The following is a 17,119-nucleotide window of genomic DNA, read 5'->3' as shown; positions in this document are numbered from 1 at the left end:
AAATGAAAATGTATAACACAAATTGATTTGATATGTGTAACATGTCCAAGCAGAAATGGTAGCATAATGATCATTTAAATGCTATTTGTCCTAAATGCATTTAGACTTTTGAAAGCTCAAGACGTTCGGTTACGTTCGATCGGTCGGTCGGTCGTTCGTTCGAATGTTTGATTTTAGCTTGAAATACGCTTCATATATTTCTCTGTTCACGCTCCACTTCATCTGCCAGTGAATTCAACGATCTTATCAGATCTCCAGCCGCCATGTTTCAAACGATCCAAACGTAACACGCTTCTGCCAATCCCTGCCTTGAAGCAATGATTGACGGAGGGTGGGCGTGGTCAGCTCGGAATGCATTTTCAAATTGAATTTTGCTACACATATCCCATGGCGTCATGATGAAAATGCAATCCTAAGGGTTCTAACTGTTAGTCTAAATGCATTTAGGACAAATAGCATTTAAATGATCATTATGCTACCATTAACTACCTTGGACATGTTACACATATCAAATCAATTTGTGTTATACATTTTCATTTCGCAACTTATAAAGCATTCAAATTTGCATGTAATTTACATATTAAGACTAATGTTGGAAATGGCAAATGTAAATTATATAATTTAATTTTTATTTTACTTTTGCACCAAACTTTGCATGTATGGGTAATGGAAAATGTAAATTTAAATACAGAAATACAATGCCATTTTGCATATTGCATTTTAAATTGAATTTCACTACCTATATGCTTCCATACATCCGGAGCAGTGGGCAGCCATTTATGCTGCGGCGCCCGCTGCTTTTGATACGGTAAACCACCAGATTCTCCTGTCAACCCTATTAGAAAATGGCATCTCAGGAACTGCATGCCAGTGGTTTGAGTCTTACCTCTCAGATAGGTCCTTCAAGGTGTCTTGGAGAGGCGAGGTGTCCAAGTCACAACGTCTAGCTACTGGGGTGCCTCAGGGCTCAGTTCTTGGACCACTTATCTTCTCTGTCTACATGGCATCACTAGGTTCTGTCATTCAGAACCATGGCTTTTCATATCACTGCTATGCTGATGACACTCAACTCTACCTCTCATTCTATCCTGATGATCCGATGATAGCTGCTCACATCTTAGCATGTCTAACAAACATTTCTTGTTGGATGATGGACCATCACCTTCAACTCAACCTGGCTAAGACAGAACTGCTTGTGGTTCCAACAAACCCATCACTTTATCAAAATGTCACCATCCAGTTGGGCTCATCAACCATAACTCCTTCAAAAACAGCTAGAAACCTTGGAGTTGTGATTGATGATAAGCTGAATTTCTCAGACCACATTGCTAAAACTGCCCGGTCCTGCAGATTTGCTTTAAGGCCGGGACACACCAAGCTGATTTCAAAGAATTAGCGGCGACGAAAGCTGACGGTGTTGTCGCCTCACGTCAGCAGCGTCGGACCTAAAAGCTGCGCTCTAATGCCGGGTTCAAACTACACAATATTTTTGTCAGTCACGATAGTCACTGTGTCAGACTACACGATTTTGACTCCTAAAATCTTGTCGTGTCGTGGACAAGAAACATGTCAGACTACACGTTGCTTCCCGACCCTTCATCGCGTGCCATCTTTAACGACGTGCGTGATGTCATCGAGAAGGCGAAACTAGCGACTGACTTCGAGTGTAAAACAAGAGTGTAAACATTGCTGAAGCGCTTCCGCTATAGTTCGCCAGCATTTTTCTTTCTTTGTTCTGTTGTGGTAGTCCCTGGATGACACATCATACAGGCAGGAGTATGTCATCGAGAAGGCGGAACTAGCGACTGACTTCCGAAAACAAGAGTGTAAACATTGCTGAAGCGCTTCCGCTATAGTTCGCCAGCATTTTTCTTTCTTTGTTCTGTTGTGGTAGTCCCTGGATGACACATCATACAGGCAGGAGTACTGTTGCCACAGCTCTACGAACCTTTCCTCCATCTCATAATTCCACCTAGCAGCACCATCATCTCTCTTTCGTTTTGCCATTTTTGAAACTGGTGTATAAAAGAGCTTCTGTGCTCCTATTGATCAACGTCACTAATGTGACAGAATTCGTCGTGAAAACAAAATTAAACATGCTAGTCTTTCTGTCGTGATGTCGTGAAGCATCGCAGACGCGGAATCGGTTGTCGTCCACTATGACACACTACACGAGCTGAAACGATGGAATCTTGTGTCCCGACGCCCATTGTCGTCTACGAATACCCACAACACCCTACGTCAAGCAAATCATGGCAAAATTGGGCTAAAATCGTGTAGTCTGAACCGGACATAACACACCGCACAGACTACAGCCGACAGCAAACTAACATGTGCGTTCTGCGCATGCGTGAGAGGAATTAACTGTCTATATCAGCAGCTATTAATAGTATATATTCGTCATTCAAAAAGAGAAACCGAAACAAAGATATACAAGATAAACGCAGATATACGAAACGTAAACAAAGCAGTAACGTTGATAACTTTAATCATTTTAAGCGGCTCATGTTGTTATGAAAACATTCGCATATTAGAATGTTTGGGAAAGATCACGTAACATTTAAACAGCCTTCTGTCTGTACCGCCTTCATTTACATGCTTGTTTTCATCACTGTCACTTTAATTCTCGGGCACTGACTCGTTCGCTAAACTGAACATCCAATCAGAACTCTCACTCGCGCCAATGGTCCCGACGGCCCCTACGCCGATTCAACATGTTGAATCAGGCAAACTGCTGCCGACGTGAGCCCGACAAGATCCGACGAGTGGAACACACCAAACTAGCCCGACCGTCGCTCAGACGTTGGCCAACGGCCTTTATACAACATTAGGTAGATCAGGCCCTTTCTTTCAGAACATGCAACACAACTCCTTGTTCAAGCTCTTGTTCTATCCAGGCTGGACTATTGCAGTGCTCTCTTGGCCGGACTTCCAACCACTTCTATCAAACCTCTACAATTAATCCAAAATGCCGCTGCAAGATTAATCTTTAATGAGCCGAAAAGAATGCACGTCACACCTCTGTTCATTAATGTGCACTGGCTACCAGTAGATGCTCGCATAAAATTCAAGGCATTAATGTTTGCCTTCAAAACCACCAATGGCTCTGCTGCACCCCTTTACCTAAATTCATTCATTCAGATTAATGTGCCCTCTAGAACCAATGGCTCACGAGCCACACCTGGCTCTTTAACAAAAATCATGTGGGGACAGTCGATCGCCAGGAGCAGGGTTGGGCACCCCTGTTGTAGAGCCTACATATACATGTAAAATAATAATACATTTTCTGTACTGGCCAAAGTGCGTGTTCAGTGCGCGTTCAGAGCTGTTCGCGAGAGTCACGAGCAAACCATTGACGTTTCTATGGTAACGTACAGCTCCAGCACTCAGATTCGTAGCTTTGTGGTAATAGCGGAACCTAGGGCTCGCCAGCCACACCTGGCTCTTTGACAAAAACCATATGGCTCGCTAGATCTCTCGCCCTTTACCAACAAATGATCTATTACAAACATTTTACATCACTAGAGATCATTTGTTGTAGAGCCTACATAAGCTGCTAAAAGGTTTAAAATAATAATACATTTTTTTTGCACCGGACAAAGTGGCGTTCAGTGCCCATGCAGTGCTGTTCGCGACGCAAGAGTCAAGATGTTTCTATGGTAATGCAGAGCTAATAAACTCAGATATTCGTAGCTTTGGGGTAATAGCGAAAAGAAAGATTTTTTGAACAGCACAAAAAGTTTAAAAGTATGTAAAAAAAAAAAAAAAAAGTGGCAGGACTGAAACATATACTTTGTTTGATATGTTTTATATGTTGAAACATTTCGCCGGTTACTTTCGCTTTTTCCGAGCAGCTTTCTGCGGGTGTGACTGTATGAAACAGTAAAGAGCGGGACATTCTCAAACTCAAAGCCGCGAAACAGAAGTCAATCCACTTCTGACTGGATCATCTGGATGTTTTCTGCGCGCGAGGTCAGAGTGGAACACGGACAAGCATAGTAGATTTGTTTTCGGTGGCGCCCCTAAAACGGTAAAAACACGGAGTGTCAAAATGCCTGCACTGGTGTGTATTCACATAAATACGGTCAGCACCGTGCATTATTTTTCACTCACTCAGTCTCTTACACACACAGAGAGAGAGTCTCAGGTTGTAAATCAACCTCACAGTAAAAGCCCTGCACAATTGTTGACGATTTGTTGCATATTTGTGTATTTTAGTTTCCATGGTCCTAATAAAGTTACTATTATTAAAACGTTATTGAAAACACACACACACACACATATACATATATATATATATATATATATATATATATATATTTTTTTTTTTTACTTTGGCTTTTTCTGTAAAATGCATTAACCAAAAATAGAAAAATGGCTCTTTGGTCAAAAAAGGTCCCCGACCCCTGCTCTAGAAGCTTGCGTTCTGCAAGTGAACGATGCATTATTGTGCCATCTCAAAGAGGCACAAAATCACTTTCACTGACTTTTTCATCAGTTTTTCATCAGTTCATCAGTTTTCAACTGTTCCCTCCTGGTGAAATGACCTGCCCAACTCAATCCGAGCAGCTGAGTCCTTAACCATCTTCAAAAAACGACTAAAAACACATCTGTTCCATCTTTATTTGACCCTCTAACTCTATCTATTCTATTTTAATTCTACTTTATTTTTATTTTTTTTATTTAAAAAACACTAGCTTTCTATTTTTTTCTATTCTACTTGTTTTTCTTTGTGTATGTGTGTATATACAGTGGTGTGAAAAAGTGTTGGCCCCCTTACTGATTTCTTGTTTGTCACACTTTAATGTTTCAGATCATCAAACAAATTTAAGCACTGCCTTAACTCTCTTGGGCATGGAGTTCACCAGAGCTTCACAGGTTGCCACTGGAGTCCTCTTCCACTCCTCCATGACGACATCACGGAGCTGGTGGATGTTAGAGACCTTGAGATGCTCAATTGTCAGGGTTTTGTCACAGCAGTTTACTAGAGAGAGAGAGACCCAGATGCAGAATGATCAAGGGAGTGAGGTTTATTGACAAGGCAAGGATTAACAGGGCTTATGTGAGAGTCCAAACAGTAGGAAAGGGCAGTCTGCTGGTCCTTGGTCAGACTTGGACAAAGTTCTGCTGGAGAACAAAGGAGACAGAGCAGCACCAGTCAATGAGAACACTGAATATCAGGCAGCAGCTTGAGAAACCAGGGCTTGATACTTTGAGCTGTAGTGATACCAGTCCAGTCAGATAGCCAGGTCTTGAGAACAGCAGCCAGGAGGGATTCAGGACACAGAACAGGAACAAACACAAGACATAACACGACACAAGACAAGACCACAAGAGAGAACAAGCAGCAGCAAAATAACACACTGACTACGCACTATGACTAGAATGAAAAGAACAGAGAAACAAATACAAACTGCAAAGAGCAAATGAAACAAAAGAAAGAACTAAAAGGCAAATTCTAGAAATCGATAACTAGAATAAAAACTGGGCAAAGACAAAATCAAAATAAAGAAAGAATCCAAACTAGAGGCTTGAGAAAACTAGAGCAAACATAAAGACAGGAACTAGACTAGAGCAAAATAACAAAAAGCAAAGAAACCCTAATTAACTTCAAAAATAACAATGTAAAGCTAGACTGACTGGGAGTGTAAAATATAACACTACTAATATGACAAGTAGACTGACAAAGAATTACCTTACACGCATGAAAAGATATAATAAAATATTTACAAAAATGTGAGGGGTGTACTAGTGTTGCTTTCGTCAACAAAAATTATGTCTAAATATTGTCGTCAACGAACCTTTATCACATGACGAAAACGAGACGAGACGCAATGTAAATGCTGGTCATGTGACGATGACTATAATTAAATGTATAATGCAATATTGTTGACGAATAAAAACGAGACTAAATGTGGTTTACAAAATAAAAACTATGCTAAAATGTCTTTTCATTTTCGTTGACCAAAATGAGACGAAACGAAATGTTATAACGTTATTTCGTCTCGTTGATTCGCGTTATTATTATTATTTTGCAGTATTTCCGTTTCCTGTGTCTCACTTCAGGGGCTGCATCAGGTCGCACTGCGCAGACGCAGACGACGTCACTTCTTCAAGCCCCTCTCGCGGCATTATTTAGAACAGTGTTTCCCTAGCGGGGTGCCGCGTCTGTCGAGAGCAGGGGTGCCGTGTAAAAAAATTTTACAAATATTTTTCAATTGCTAAAATTTTCAAAAAAGCAGCTATTATATAATATCCATTTCTGATGTCGCCATTAATTAGAGATGCACTGATATTCCGGCTGCCGAAAATTAGTTCACCGCTCAGGATTCACTTTCATGTGGTGCGACGCTCTGCGTATTATCCTACTCTATGTGCTCCGTTCTATGTGCTCTGTACTCCGCTCAGTCGCTCCACTCGTATACCGTTCATGCTCATCGGAACAGCAAAGTTTTTATTCAATTCAAAGTTTTAAATCAAGCTATCTCGTGCTACTGCAACACAATTACACAGCTGTAAAATCTAAAATACATTGAGTGAGCAAAACTTTGTTTAATTACCATAATAACTAACTATCTCAAAATATTTACATATGAATAAAAGCCTACATTAAAATCTGTCATATAAATTGGTCTCTTCATTAGAAATTAGCCTACTGATTGCCACCATTGATAGACACATTTTTTTTTATAATATCAAAAATATTATTATTTTTGATATTATGACATTAAATATATGACATTATATTCTGCAGTTCTTCCCTGTTGTACCGAATATCTATACTTTTCAAATTATCACATCGAAGTTAGAAATTCAAATATTGTGACAAAATTAATTTTGTAGGGTGCCACAAATTTGTTAAAATTTCCAAAGGGTGCCGGACTAAAACTAGACTAAAATGTCATCAGTTTTCGTCGACTAAAACTAGACGAAAATAGTCATGGATAATTCTGACTAAAATAAGACTAAAATGCTCAGACTTTTAATTGACTAAAACTTGACTAGACTAAAAAGAGTATGAACGTGACTAAAACTAATAAAAACTAAAATGACAGCTTCACACAAAGACTACACTAAAACTAAAATTAAAACAGGCCGCCAAAACAACACTAGGGTGTACTCACTTCTGTGAGATACAGTATATATATATATATATATAAACCTTTCTACGTGTACTGTGTTAGGCTAACTGAGACTTGTCATTTGCACTTACATATTGTTGCTCTTTTGTTCGTTTTGATTGCTTCTATTGTCCTTATTTGTAAGTCGCTTTGGATAAAAGCGTCTGCTAAATGACTAAATGTAAATTCTATGTTAATTGTAGTTTGATTGTATGTATTCCTACAATAACTGTGTACTCTCAAATGTCCAAGAAAAAACAAAAAGATAGACAATAAAGGTTATATGATAACTATTAATAATGGTAACTGCAAAGTCCACACAAGAGCTAAAACGATAACGTTATAGAGGAATGATTTCAATTAATTTTTTTTAGCTGATGAACACATTATTAATTGACAGCCATACAGAATACACATTATTTTAACGAGCTTAAGCATTTAAAGTGGCAGACAACATATGCATTATCATCTGCACTATAGTTACAGTATGATTACAGTTATCTTTCTTGGTGTGAACAAGTTTTAACACACCTACCTGGCACACATTCTCCTTGAGTAAAGTGTTGCCACCTTTCTCCTCTGAGAGCCTTTTATCCGAGACTCCTTCAAGGGATTTTGAATTTTCTTCTTCAGAACACAAGCCATAACTAGATTCAACCATCTGAACGAAATGCCACATATTCAGGTTAGTTTAAATAAGTAAGCATTTAGGAAGGTTGATTCAATTTTTTTTTTATTGAATTATTTGTATTGTGGTACTGAATGCTGCATTTCACTGTGTTCTTAGAAATCAGATTTATTAGTTTTTTTAATCAAAAAAATGTTTTTTAATTGAACATAATGCTGCACAAGATTGACATGTTAACAGACTATGTGAGAAGCTATGGTAGTTACAGTGGCCACTTTATAACGCACACCTTTCTAATACTTGTGGCCAAAGATGATGTTGTTACAACATCCACCTGTTGATCATGCCTGTGTGTTCTTGCTGCTGTATAATTGGCTGATTAGAAATTTGCATTATGAAGTAGCTGTTTAGGTAATAAAGTGTCTACTAAGAAATAACAGAAGTATAAGACTAGCTCATTTTACTGACCTCTGAACCTGAGCATTTGAGATCGTCTGAACCATCCTCAGCTGATTCTGGGTTAACTGCATCAGGCATTTCAGGGGCAACTTCTGTCTCCATCTCTGTGCTTTTGAGGATTGGGGCAGTTGTTGAGTCGATTGGCTCAAAAGGTAGCTTGTTCTTACTTTTCAATGTTTGTTGTCCCATTCCTTCATCTACAACACAATTGAAACACACATTCATTCAAAAGTCAATCAAGGCACCAAATAAAATTGCTGAAAAGACGAAATTACTGTTTACAAAAAATGTTCAGTGGCAGCCTGTCTCAGCTCTTCTGGTACCCCTAAAAAATCCCTGCTTTAGATTTGAGACATCTTGTTTCGAAAAGATTATTTGAGATTCAGGCTTCTTCACATTTCCAACATCAATGGAAGAAAAACTCATGATTTGATATAACTGATGATAATTCACTGATCGCAGGCATTATGAAAGCCTCTTCTAATAAGACTTTGACTATTGAACTGATCTTTATCCATATTCACCTGTTGATCAGTGTCAGTTAACGCGTCATTTGGTGGCAATGGTCTCTATGAACAACTTTCACAAAATGGGGTCCTGGAATTGTCTCTGGTTGTCGGCTAGTTACAGTGGCCACTTTATAACGCACACCTTTCTAATACTTGTGGCCAAAGATGATGTTGTTACAACATCCACCTGTTGATCATGCCTGTGTGTTCTTGCTGCTGTATAATTGGCTGATTAGAAATTTGCATTATGAAGTAGCTGTTTAGGTAATAAAGTGTCTACTAAGAAATAACAGAAGTATAAGACTAGCTCATTTTACTGACCTCTGAACCTGAGCATTTGAGATCGTCTGAACCATCCTCAGCTGATTCTGGGTTAACTGCATCAGGCATTTCAGGGGCAACTTCTGTCTCCATCTCTGTGCTTTTGAGGATTGGGGCAGTTGTTGAGTCGATTGGCTCAAAAGGTAGCTTGTTCTTACTTTTCAATGTTTGTTGTCCCATTCCTTCATCTACAACACAATTGAAACACACATTCATTCAAAAGTCAATCAAGGCACCAAATAAAATTGCTGAAAAGACGAAATTACTGTTTACAAAAAATGTTCAGTGGCAGCTCTTCTGGTACCCCTAAAAAATCCCTGCTTTAGATTTGAGACATCTTGTTTCGAAAAGATTATTTGAGATTCAGGCTTCTTCACATTTCCAACATCAATGGAAGAAAAACTCATGATTTGATATAACTGATGATAATTCACTGATCGCAGGCATTATGAAAGCCTCTTCTAATAAGACTTTGACTATTGAACTGATCTTTATCCATATTCACCTGTTGATCAGTGTCAGTTAACGCGTCATTTGGTGGCAATGGTCTCTATGAACAACTTTCACAAAATGGGGTCCTGGAATTGTCTCTGGTTGTCGGCTATGTCTCAAAATATTCTTAACTTTATGATTTTAATAATTTAACAAACACAGTTTTGAAAGCTTTCAATGGTCAAACCTGAATTTGTAGATTGCAGCTCTTCTGGTACCCCTAAAAAATCCCTGCTTTAGATTTGAGACATCTTGTTTCGAAAAGATTATTTGAGATTCAGGCTTCTTCACATTTCCAACATCAATGGAAGAAAAACTCATGATTTGATATAACTGATGATAATTCACTGATCGCAGGCATTATGAAAGCCTCTTCTAATAAGACTTTGACTATTGAACTGATCTTTATCCATATTCACCTGTTGATCAGTGTCAGTTAACGCATCATTTGGTGGCAATGGTCTCTATGAACAACTTTCACAAAATGGGGTCCTGGAATTGTCTCTGGTTGTCGGCTATGTCTCAAAATATTCTTAACTTTATGATTTTAATAATTTAACAAACAGTTTTGAAAGCTTTCAATGGTCAAACCTGAATTTGTAGATTGTCCAGATGAGCAAATCTTCTGGGACTTCACCTGTGAATGATAATGCTATAAGCCCAATTTTCCATTCATTAGACTAAACAGTACCACTTTAGTTTAGGGACTAATTCTAACGATTAACTAGTTGCTTATTAGCATGCATATTGATAGCATATTTATTAGTACTTATAAAGCACATATTAATGCCTTATTCTGCATGACCATATTTTAGATCCATTAATCCAACCCCATACCTAAACTTAACAACTACCTTACTAAATAAGCAGCAGTTAGGAGTTTATTGAGGCAAAAGTAGTAGTTAATAGTTAGTTAATTATGAGAATTTGTCCCCAAACTAAAGTGTGACCAACTAAACAAACTAGACTACAATTGCAAGAAGTATGTTTTTAAAATAGTTATAGTTTAAACAAGTACCTTTCTTTTAGGCACAAGAATTGGTTCAGCTTCAATGGAGCTTTCTAGAATCTTTTTGGAGGGTTTCCGTTGTCTCTTTGTGCTTAGACACACACCATCACCTATTTAAATGATGAAAAATCATTTCTTTTTGACTGTTATGTTTGTTCTGATAAAGATTACTGAATATGGTTAGCCCTAAAAATAAATAAAAAAGCAATAAATAGTGGCTCTGGCTTGCAATAGGTCTAAGTATGACCATTGCAAAAACAGAACTGTTTGAGAAATATCAAAGTATTTTCCAAACTTTCATAACATTTGTGACTTTCTTCATAATTATGTAAACCTTCGAAAGAGCTACTCACCAGTGGCTAAAGCATTTTGTCCTTGAAGCTCCTTATGACAAATTTCACCACATGGGGATGGGATTGTTTCTGGAAGTGGAGTTAGCGTGTCTACAGACAACACCTGTCTCTCTTGACATGGCGTGGTATTTATTGAAGGAGTGCTCCGAGACAGGTCTTCTGGAGGAAGAGTCTGCAATTCTGGCAGGGGTCTTGACACACATTGTTTTGTCACCTGAGGTTTCTGTATACTTTCGCCAGATGTTTTCTCCACTGGTCCACTGCAGTTGTTGTTTTCAACCTATTCATAAGTTTAAAAAAGTTGCCAGAATGTTAAAATGAATTACAGAATACAATAAAACTTCCTCATCATCAACTTGATTAGCTAACATAAACTGAGCTACCTTAGTAAAGGACTCAGGTTTCTTTTTTGCTTTCTTCTTAGTAGAAAACAATTGATCGTATTCCTCTGTCCATTCTATGAGTCTTTTGCTAGGTTTTCTAATACGTTTGCATTCTGTGAAAAGCACAAATATTTTTGAGCCCACTCAAAATTTCACAACTACACATTATCCTTAGATGATGTTGGCATGGATTACATTGACCTTACCTGTTGTGATGTCATTTTTTTGAGAGTTGCCTTGAGTATTTTCAGATGCATTGATGGTAGTTTCCTTCCCAGGCGCAAAAGGACAAGACTTAATTGTATTACCCACCAAAACATCACAATTTTCTGAGGGTAATTGTTCTGTTTTTTTAATACAAGTACCTTCGACTACATGTAATGCTTTGTTACTGACTTGGCCAAACTTTTGCCAACGCTTTTTGGGCACATTAGCCGAGAACTTGGAGTCTGGTTCTTCTGAGGGCAGGTGGTGCTTAGATATCAGTTTGTCAAATGTATCTTTCAAGTGGATGTTTGCTGCGATCTCAGTAGTTTTCTTTTTCGAACAATTTTTTTTGCTAGGTCTTTGAGCATTTTTTGACACAGAAGAGGTTAGCTGAATTTCTGGGATCATATTTGTCCCAGACTTCAGTTTCATATTCTGTTTTGATGCAATTTTGCCCAGTTGACATTTTTGTGTATCCACGGTGTTTACTGTGGTCATCTCATCCTTTACATCCAGAATCAGTGACGGCTCCTCTTTAATAAGTTCATTTATGGGTAACGGTTCTATTACCAATGCGGTTCCATCTTTATCCCAGCTATCATGCATATCCTTGAGCATCATTAGAAATGTGCTAAACTTATAGTCTTCATCAGGATGAAATGACAAAGGCTGGCCACTGTGATCATTTGTTAGTGATTTGAAGGTTATTTCTTTCATGTTCTCCACATCTTTCATCTTTAAGCACAAAGATGGAGTAGAACTAGAAGATGAATCAGAAGCATGACTCTCTTGCTTGTATTTGGATGAATAAAAGGCAACAGGTGCTTGAGATATCAAAGAAGCTTCATCTTCAGATTTGACTAAATTTGCATCGTCTTTAAAACTCAGAAGATCCGATGATAGCTGAGTGCGTATGTTACTTTTTGAGTCCTCTTTCAGATCGCAGCTTGCTGTAGTTGACATCTTCTGTGAAGGGATATGGTTGTCTACATCTGTTGTTTCTGGCATTGTAACGTCAGAAGAAGACACACAATTTTCTGTTTCGACCTTTGATGCTGACTCTTGGTTTATCAGTTGTTTCTTCATCCACTCTGCCTCCTCCATCGCCTTCAGTGCTCTTGTCATCAGGCGACTACTTGCTGGAAGGCACTTCACTCTCCTATCGAGAGCTTTCTTGGCTTCAGTAGATAGATGTTCAAGTCCAGTGATGTGTTTGTCTTTGGGTTTCATGCTTATGGAATCTGGCATCTTAATTTTACAAGATACCTTCCCGAAAGAACAGTTCACAGATTTAATTCCAGCACGACTAAGTCCCCCGTTGACCTGACCTTTCCCTGCTTTGCTAAACCAAAGGCCACCCTGGTTCTCCACGTTCTTCTTCACTTCTTTGTCATTTGTAATGGGAAGTTGACTTGAGGTTGAGTTTGATTGATTAACAGCGCAGTGCTTTGAAATTTGCTCAGTGCTTTTGGGACATCTGCGGATCTGTGGTACAGAATCAATGTCAGAGTAGGGACTGTCCAAAGTTTCCATAATCTTATCCTTCTCACAATTAAATTCCTCTGATTTTTTAAAATGTGTTGAAGACTTTCTCTGTTTCTTTTTGTTTTTAGACCCCTGATTATGTGGTAAGGTGTTCATGTGGTCTTTTTGTGCAACTGTTCCATTGGTTAGAGGACTAATGTTGGGTAATTCCACAGGCACAGACACTTTGTTTTCTGTGTTATTTGTAGTTCCTTCAGTGATTGTTTTGGTGAAGTCTGAGCAGAGAGTGGTGATCCTTGGCTTCTCCAGGAGAAGTGCCTCTGCTTCAACCACACTAGCTCTCCAAGAGTTCAGAAACCGCTTGGGTATCTGCAAAGTAACCCAAGAGTAACAATTTCACAAGGGTTTTAAAAAGATGTCACAATATCCATTTAATTGAAAGGACGTTTCAGAAATTACAGAATGTCTGGAGTTTTCGTCTTGTTGGCGTCCATTTCCTCTCACCATTGGGAGATTGTTAAACTGATATCCACCCACAAATATATGAGTAGATCGCTCAGGGACCCACGCCTGCTTTTCAGGTTCCCCAAATGTCTTGAGGAAATACTGCCGATTGGTCCTATCTGGTGGCTCTGAAACACAATCGCATCGTGGCCTAATGGTTAGAGGGTTGGACTCGTACCCCAAAGGTTGTGGGTTCAAGTCTCGTACCGGCAGGGATTGTAGGTGGGGGGAGTGAATGTACAGCACTCTCTCCCACCTCCAATACCATGACAGAGGTTCCCTTGAGCAAGACACCGAACCCCCAACTGCTCCCCGGGCACCGCAGCATAAATGGCTGTCCACTGCTCCATGTGTGTGTTCACTGCTGTGTGTTTGCACTTTGGATGGGTTAAATGCAGAGCACTAATTCCAAGTATGGCTCCCCATACTTGGCCACATGTCACTTTTATGTATTTTGGGGTGGATTATGTGGAAAAAAAAGCCATCGAAAATGTTGTGAATCTGGTTCATGAAGTTAGAAATGTGTGTTCTGTGGTTTTGTCTTCTGTGATTGTATACTTACCTTTAATTCTGTGGTAAACTCCCTCAACTGGGTGAACAGTCACCTGACATGGCCACCATGGTCTACGGTTGAATTTAGCCCATATTACTTCACCCTCCAAATATTTCACTGGTGGTGGAGTCTTTGTTTTCATTTTTTTTGTCTGCTGGTAGACATCATATATGAATGAGAATAATTTACAGCTGAATAGTTTCAGTATCACCTAAAAAAACATTTTTCATAAAATATTCAATATGATCCATTCTCTCCCCAAGCATAAGAACAGTTTCGAAATTGTAATTATTATGAAAATGTAAATTATTATGAAAATTCAGTTTCTAAGATTTTACATGTTCCTCATTTTAAAAGCTAGTGCCACAGTTGACAGTAGTATGAAGAGATATCTAAACAATATTTGTAGTGGTTTGATGTTGGGGATGGTGGGACAGAACCAGAACTTGCCATTATAATCCCAGCAGGCCTGCTCACAAGGGAAGAAAGCCCACAATCACTTGTAGACTTGTCTTCAAATACAGCTTCTTGCCCCAGAAATGAGCGACCCTTTGCAATTTTGCTTTTAGGCTTGACATCCAATTTTGTTGAGCCACACAAGGCTCTTTCCAGTTGAGATCCAGTCTCTGGATCCATAACTTCATCCTCGTCCTCATCTTCAAACAGAATTGACTCAAAGTGCAGTCCATTTGCAAACGGACTGGATGAGTCCAGACTAAAATCAGGACTGGGTGGGGACGTGCAGCTGTCAGTCAAAGCTGCATCCATTTTGAGACAGACGTGTCAACAACTCAGTCTGGCTACCACGCCCCCATCTGAGTTTCTTGTGTATGCACTGTCCCATAAGCCTTGTGGGTCCCTGTCAGGCAGAGGCAGGTCCTAAATCCCAAAGGTTAGATCGTTAAGGCTTCTCTACGGACGTTAAGTGAGTAAGCTTTTGCTCTTAGACTTTAACCCTTAGACAGATGAGACAGGAAGGGCCAGTGTTAAAGCCAAGTGTCTGTCTGCTGGTTGGTGATGTTTTCCATGTACTTTCAAGTGGATCAGGCACCTGTGGACAGGTACAGTTACTAAGAGTATGCACATGTGGGTGAATCATAATGGCATTGATTCCTACCTGAAAAACAAATTTGTGTATACAGATAAACATTCACTTCATCTATGTGTGTAAAAAACAATTAGAGTCATAGAGAGCATAACAATTCTAAAATGAATGCTGATAATAATACACACCACTAGTCAAAGTTTTCACTTGACTGAAAACATCTTTAAAATGAATTTAGATTTAAAGGCTTACAGTATGCTTAAATGCTTGAAATTAGATCAGCAGACAAATTAGTGCGTGCTTATTTGTGAATTCTTTAAAAATTGTAATCAAAATTTTGAATTGGAATAGGAATTGAAAAGGAATAGCAGTAATAGTAAATGAAAGCTGCCAACAAGTGCCCAGCATTGTTGTTTGCAAGTTTATGCCTTTTAACTACACATACAATATATAATTAATTTTATGTTTATATAATTACATATTTTCACTTATTTAATAATTATTAAGCTGAAAATCTTGGGCTATGATCAGGACTTTGTCTTGGCTATTCCAAAACATTACATTTCTTCTGCTTTAACCTTTCAATAGTAGACATACTTATGTGTTTAGAGTGGTGGTCTTGCTGCAGGAACACTTTATCATTCATCTTTAGGGAATGACATTTCTGGTATAAGGCAGAATTTATATTTCCAACAATGATGGCAAGAAGGGCAAAGCTGCCCAAACCATTATACCGCCACCACTGTGCTATATGGGTGGGATGAGGTTCCCATTATTAAAGTGTTTAGTTTTTGCCAACTGTTCATTAAAACCAAAAAGCTCTATTTTGGACACAAAATATTCTTCAATTAGTCTTCTATCTCATCCACATGGCCTTTGTAAAATTTCAGACGGGCAGCAATGTTCTTCTTGGTGCAGCAGCAATGTCCTTCCTGTCTACCTGATGGTGGGCTGACAAACCTTAGCCAATGTCCTGAAGATCTTACCCTGAGGTTCTTTGTGACCTCCTTGAATATCAGTCTATATGTCCAGCTTTTGGAGAGATTTTTGTAATTGTAATGTAAAGAAAGTGCACTTGTATTCTGTGAAGATTTTTGAAACCCCACTCTATAGAAATGTTTTGTAACCCTTTCCAATCACTTCTGACTCATTTTGCTTAACAAACAAGTGGATTACACAACATAAGTAAATGTAAATATTTGTGTATCATTTATTTAATTGGATCTATTTATCTAGTTATATGACTTATACTGAGATTTTTTTTTTTTTTTTACAATGTAGATTAAATTTATGTTGAAATAAAGAAATGTCAACATAAGAACTGTAGCGTGGCTGTACGTTCGGCCGGATTAATAACGTACTGCTTACTATTCCTAGTAGGGGCGGTATGGTAAACGAACATATTCCATAAAACAGGAACGCAGCAATGAAAGCGGGCGCGCATATATGACAGAGCAAACTGACTCACACAATTCACATGAAGAAGTACAACATGACGAGATACAGTAATGACATACATGTAAAACTGGCAGCGCTGGGCTCATTGTCACGCGTGCTAATCTCATGAATATGTATATGATATTATCTGAATGATATATCTCTCTCCCGAACAAACACCAGCACGAGTTCACAGAGTTACGTCGGTCTTCTACTTAATATTTCGTTATTTTAAAACATACCAAATGTGATGCCTAAGGAGACACCGATGGAATCTTACCATTTACATGTTGGCCAGTGTCACTGATATTGAAAACTCTTCGTTTGTGCGCGTCAAATGACCTTTTTTTTCAAATTGTGAAAGTGGATCAAGAAAATCCCAGCCGCAGCTGCAGTAGTAGGCCAGAGAACCTGAGAACACATTCATACTATCATCACTCTACACCTTCAACATAAAAACACATCAAACACATGCATTAGAACACTCACACAGAGAGGAACCTTTCCAGTGCGCGATGTCTGAGTCACAACCTACCTCTTGGGTTACGATACGGACGTTGTACTTTTCATTTTCAATGATTATGGTTTCCTTGCTGTCGACCTGCCCCTGGTT

At 38.7% G+C, this 17,119-nt stretch overlaps 2 protein-coding genes across 2 annotated transcripts in view; both read right to left on the bottom strand.

The window, feature by feature from the left end:
* Positions 1–17,118, bottom strand: part of LOC107587202 (histone-lysine N-methyltransferase NSD2-like) — a 38,239-nt gene extending 21,121 nt beyond the window's left edge. The window contains 12 exon segments of the mRNA XM_016274878.1: positions 7,657–7,782; positions 9,039–9,226; positions 10,122–10,167; positions 10,549–10,649; positions 10,893–11,172; positions 11,276–11,388; positions 11,482–13,336; positions 13,427–13,599; positions 14,034–14,175; positions 14,475–15,075; positions 16,787–16,917; positions 17,042–17,118. Of these exon segments, the coding sequence (XP_016130364.1) occupies positions 7,657–7,782; positions 9,039–9,226; positions 10,122–10,167; positions 10,549–10,649; positions 10,893–11,172; positions 11,276–11,388; positions 11,482–13,336; positions 13,427–13,599; positions 14,034–14,175; positions 14,475–14,792 (3,342 nt within the window). The 5' untranslated portion in view covers positions 14,793–15,075; positions 16,787–16,917; positions 17,042–17,118.
* LOC107587263 (histone-lysine N-methyltransferase, H3 lysine-36 and H4 lysine-20 specific-like) overlaps positions 16,941–17,119 on the bottom strand; it is an 8,588-nt gene continuing 8,409 nt past the window's right edge. The window contains exon 7 of the mRNA XM_016274981.1: positions 16,941–16,951. Coding sequence (XP_016130467.1) covers positions 16,941–16,951 — 11 coding nt within the window. The remainder of the gene's footprint in view (positions 16,952–17,119) is intronic.

This window comes from Sinocyclocheilus grahami, unplaced genomic scaffold, assembly GCF_001515645.1.
Source record: "Sinocyclocheilus grahami isolate Dianchi unplaced genomic scaffold, SAMN03320097.WGS_v1.1 scaffold91.1, whole genome shotgun sequence".
In the NCBI taxonomy this organism is placed as follows: Eukaryota; Metazoa; Chordata; class Actinopteri; order Cypriniformes; family Cyprinidae; genus Sinocyclocheilus; species Sinocyclocheilus grahami.
Note: the sequence above shows the minus strand (reverse complement) of the source record. Positions and strands in the feature narration are given on the sequence as shown.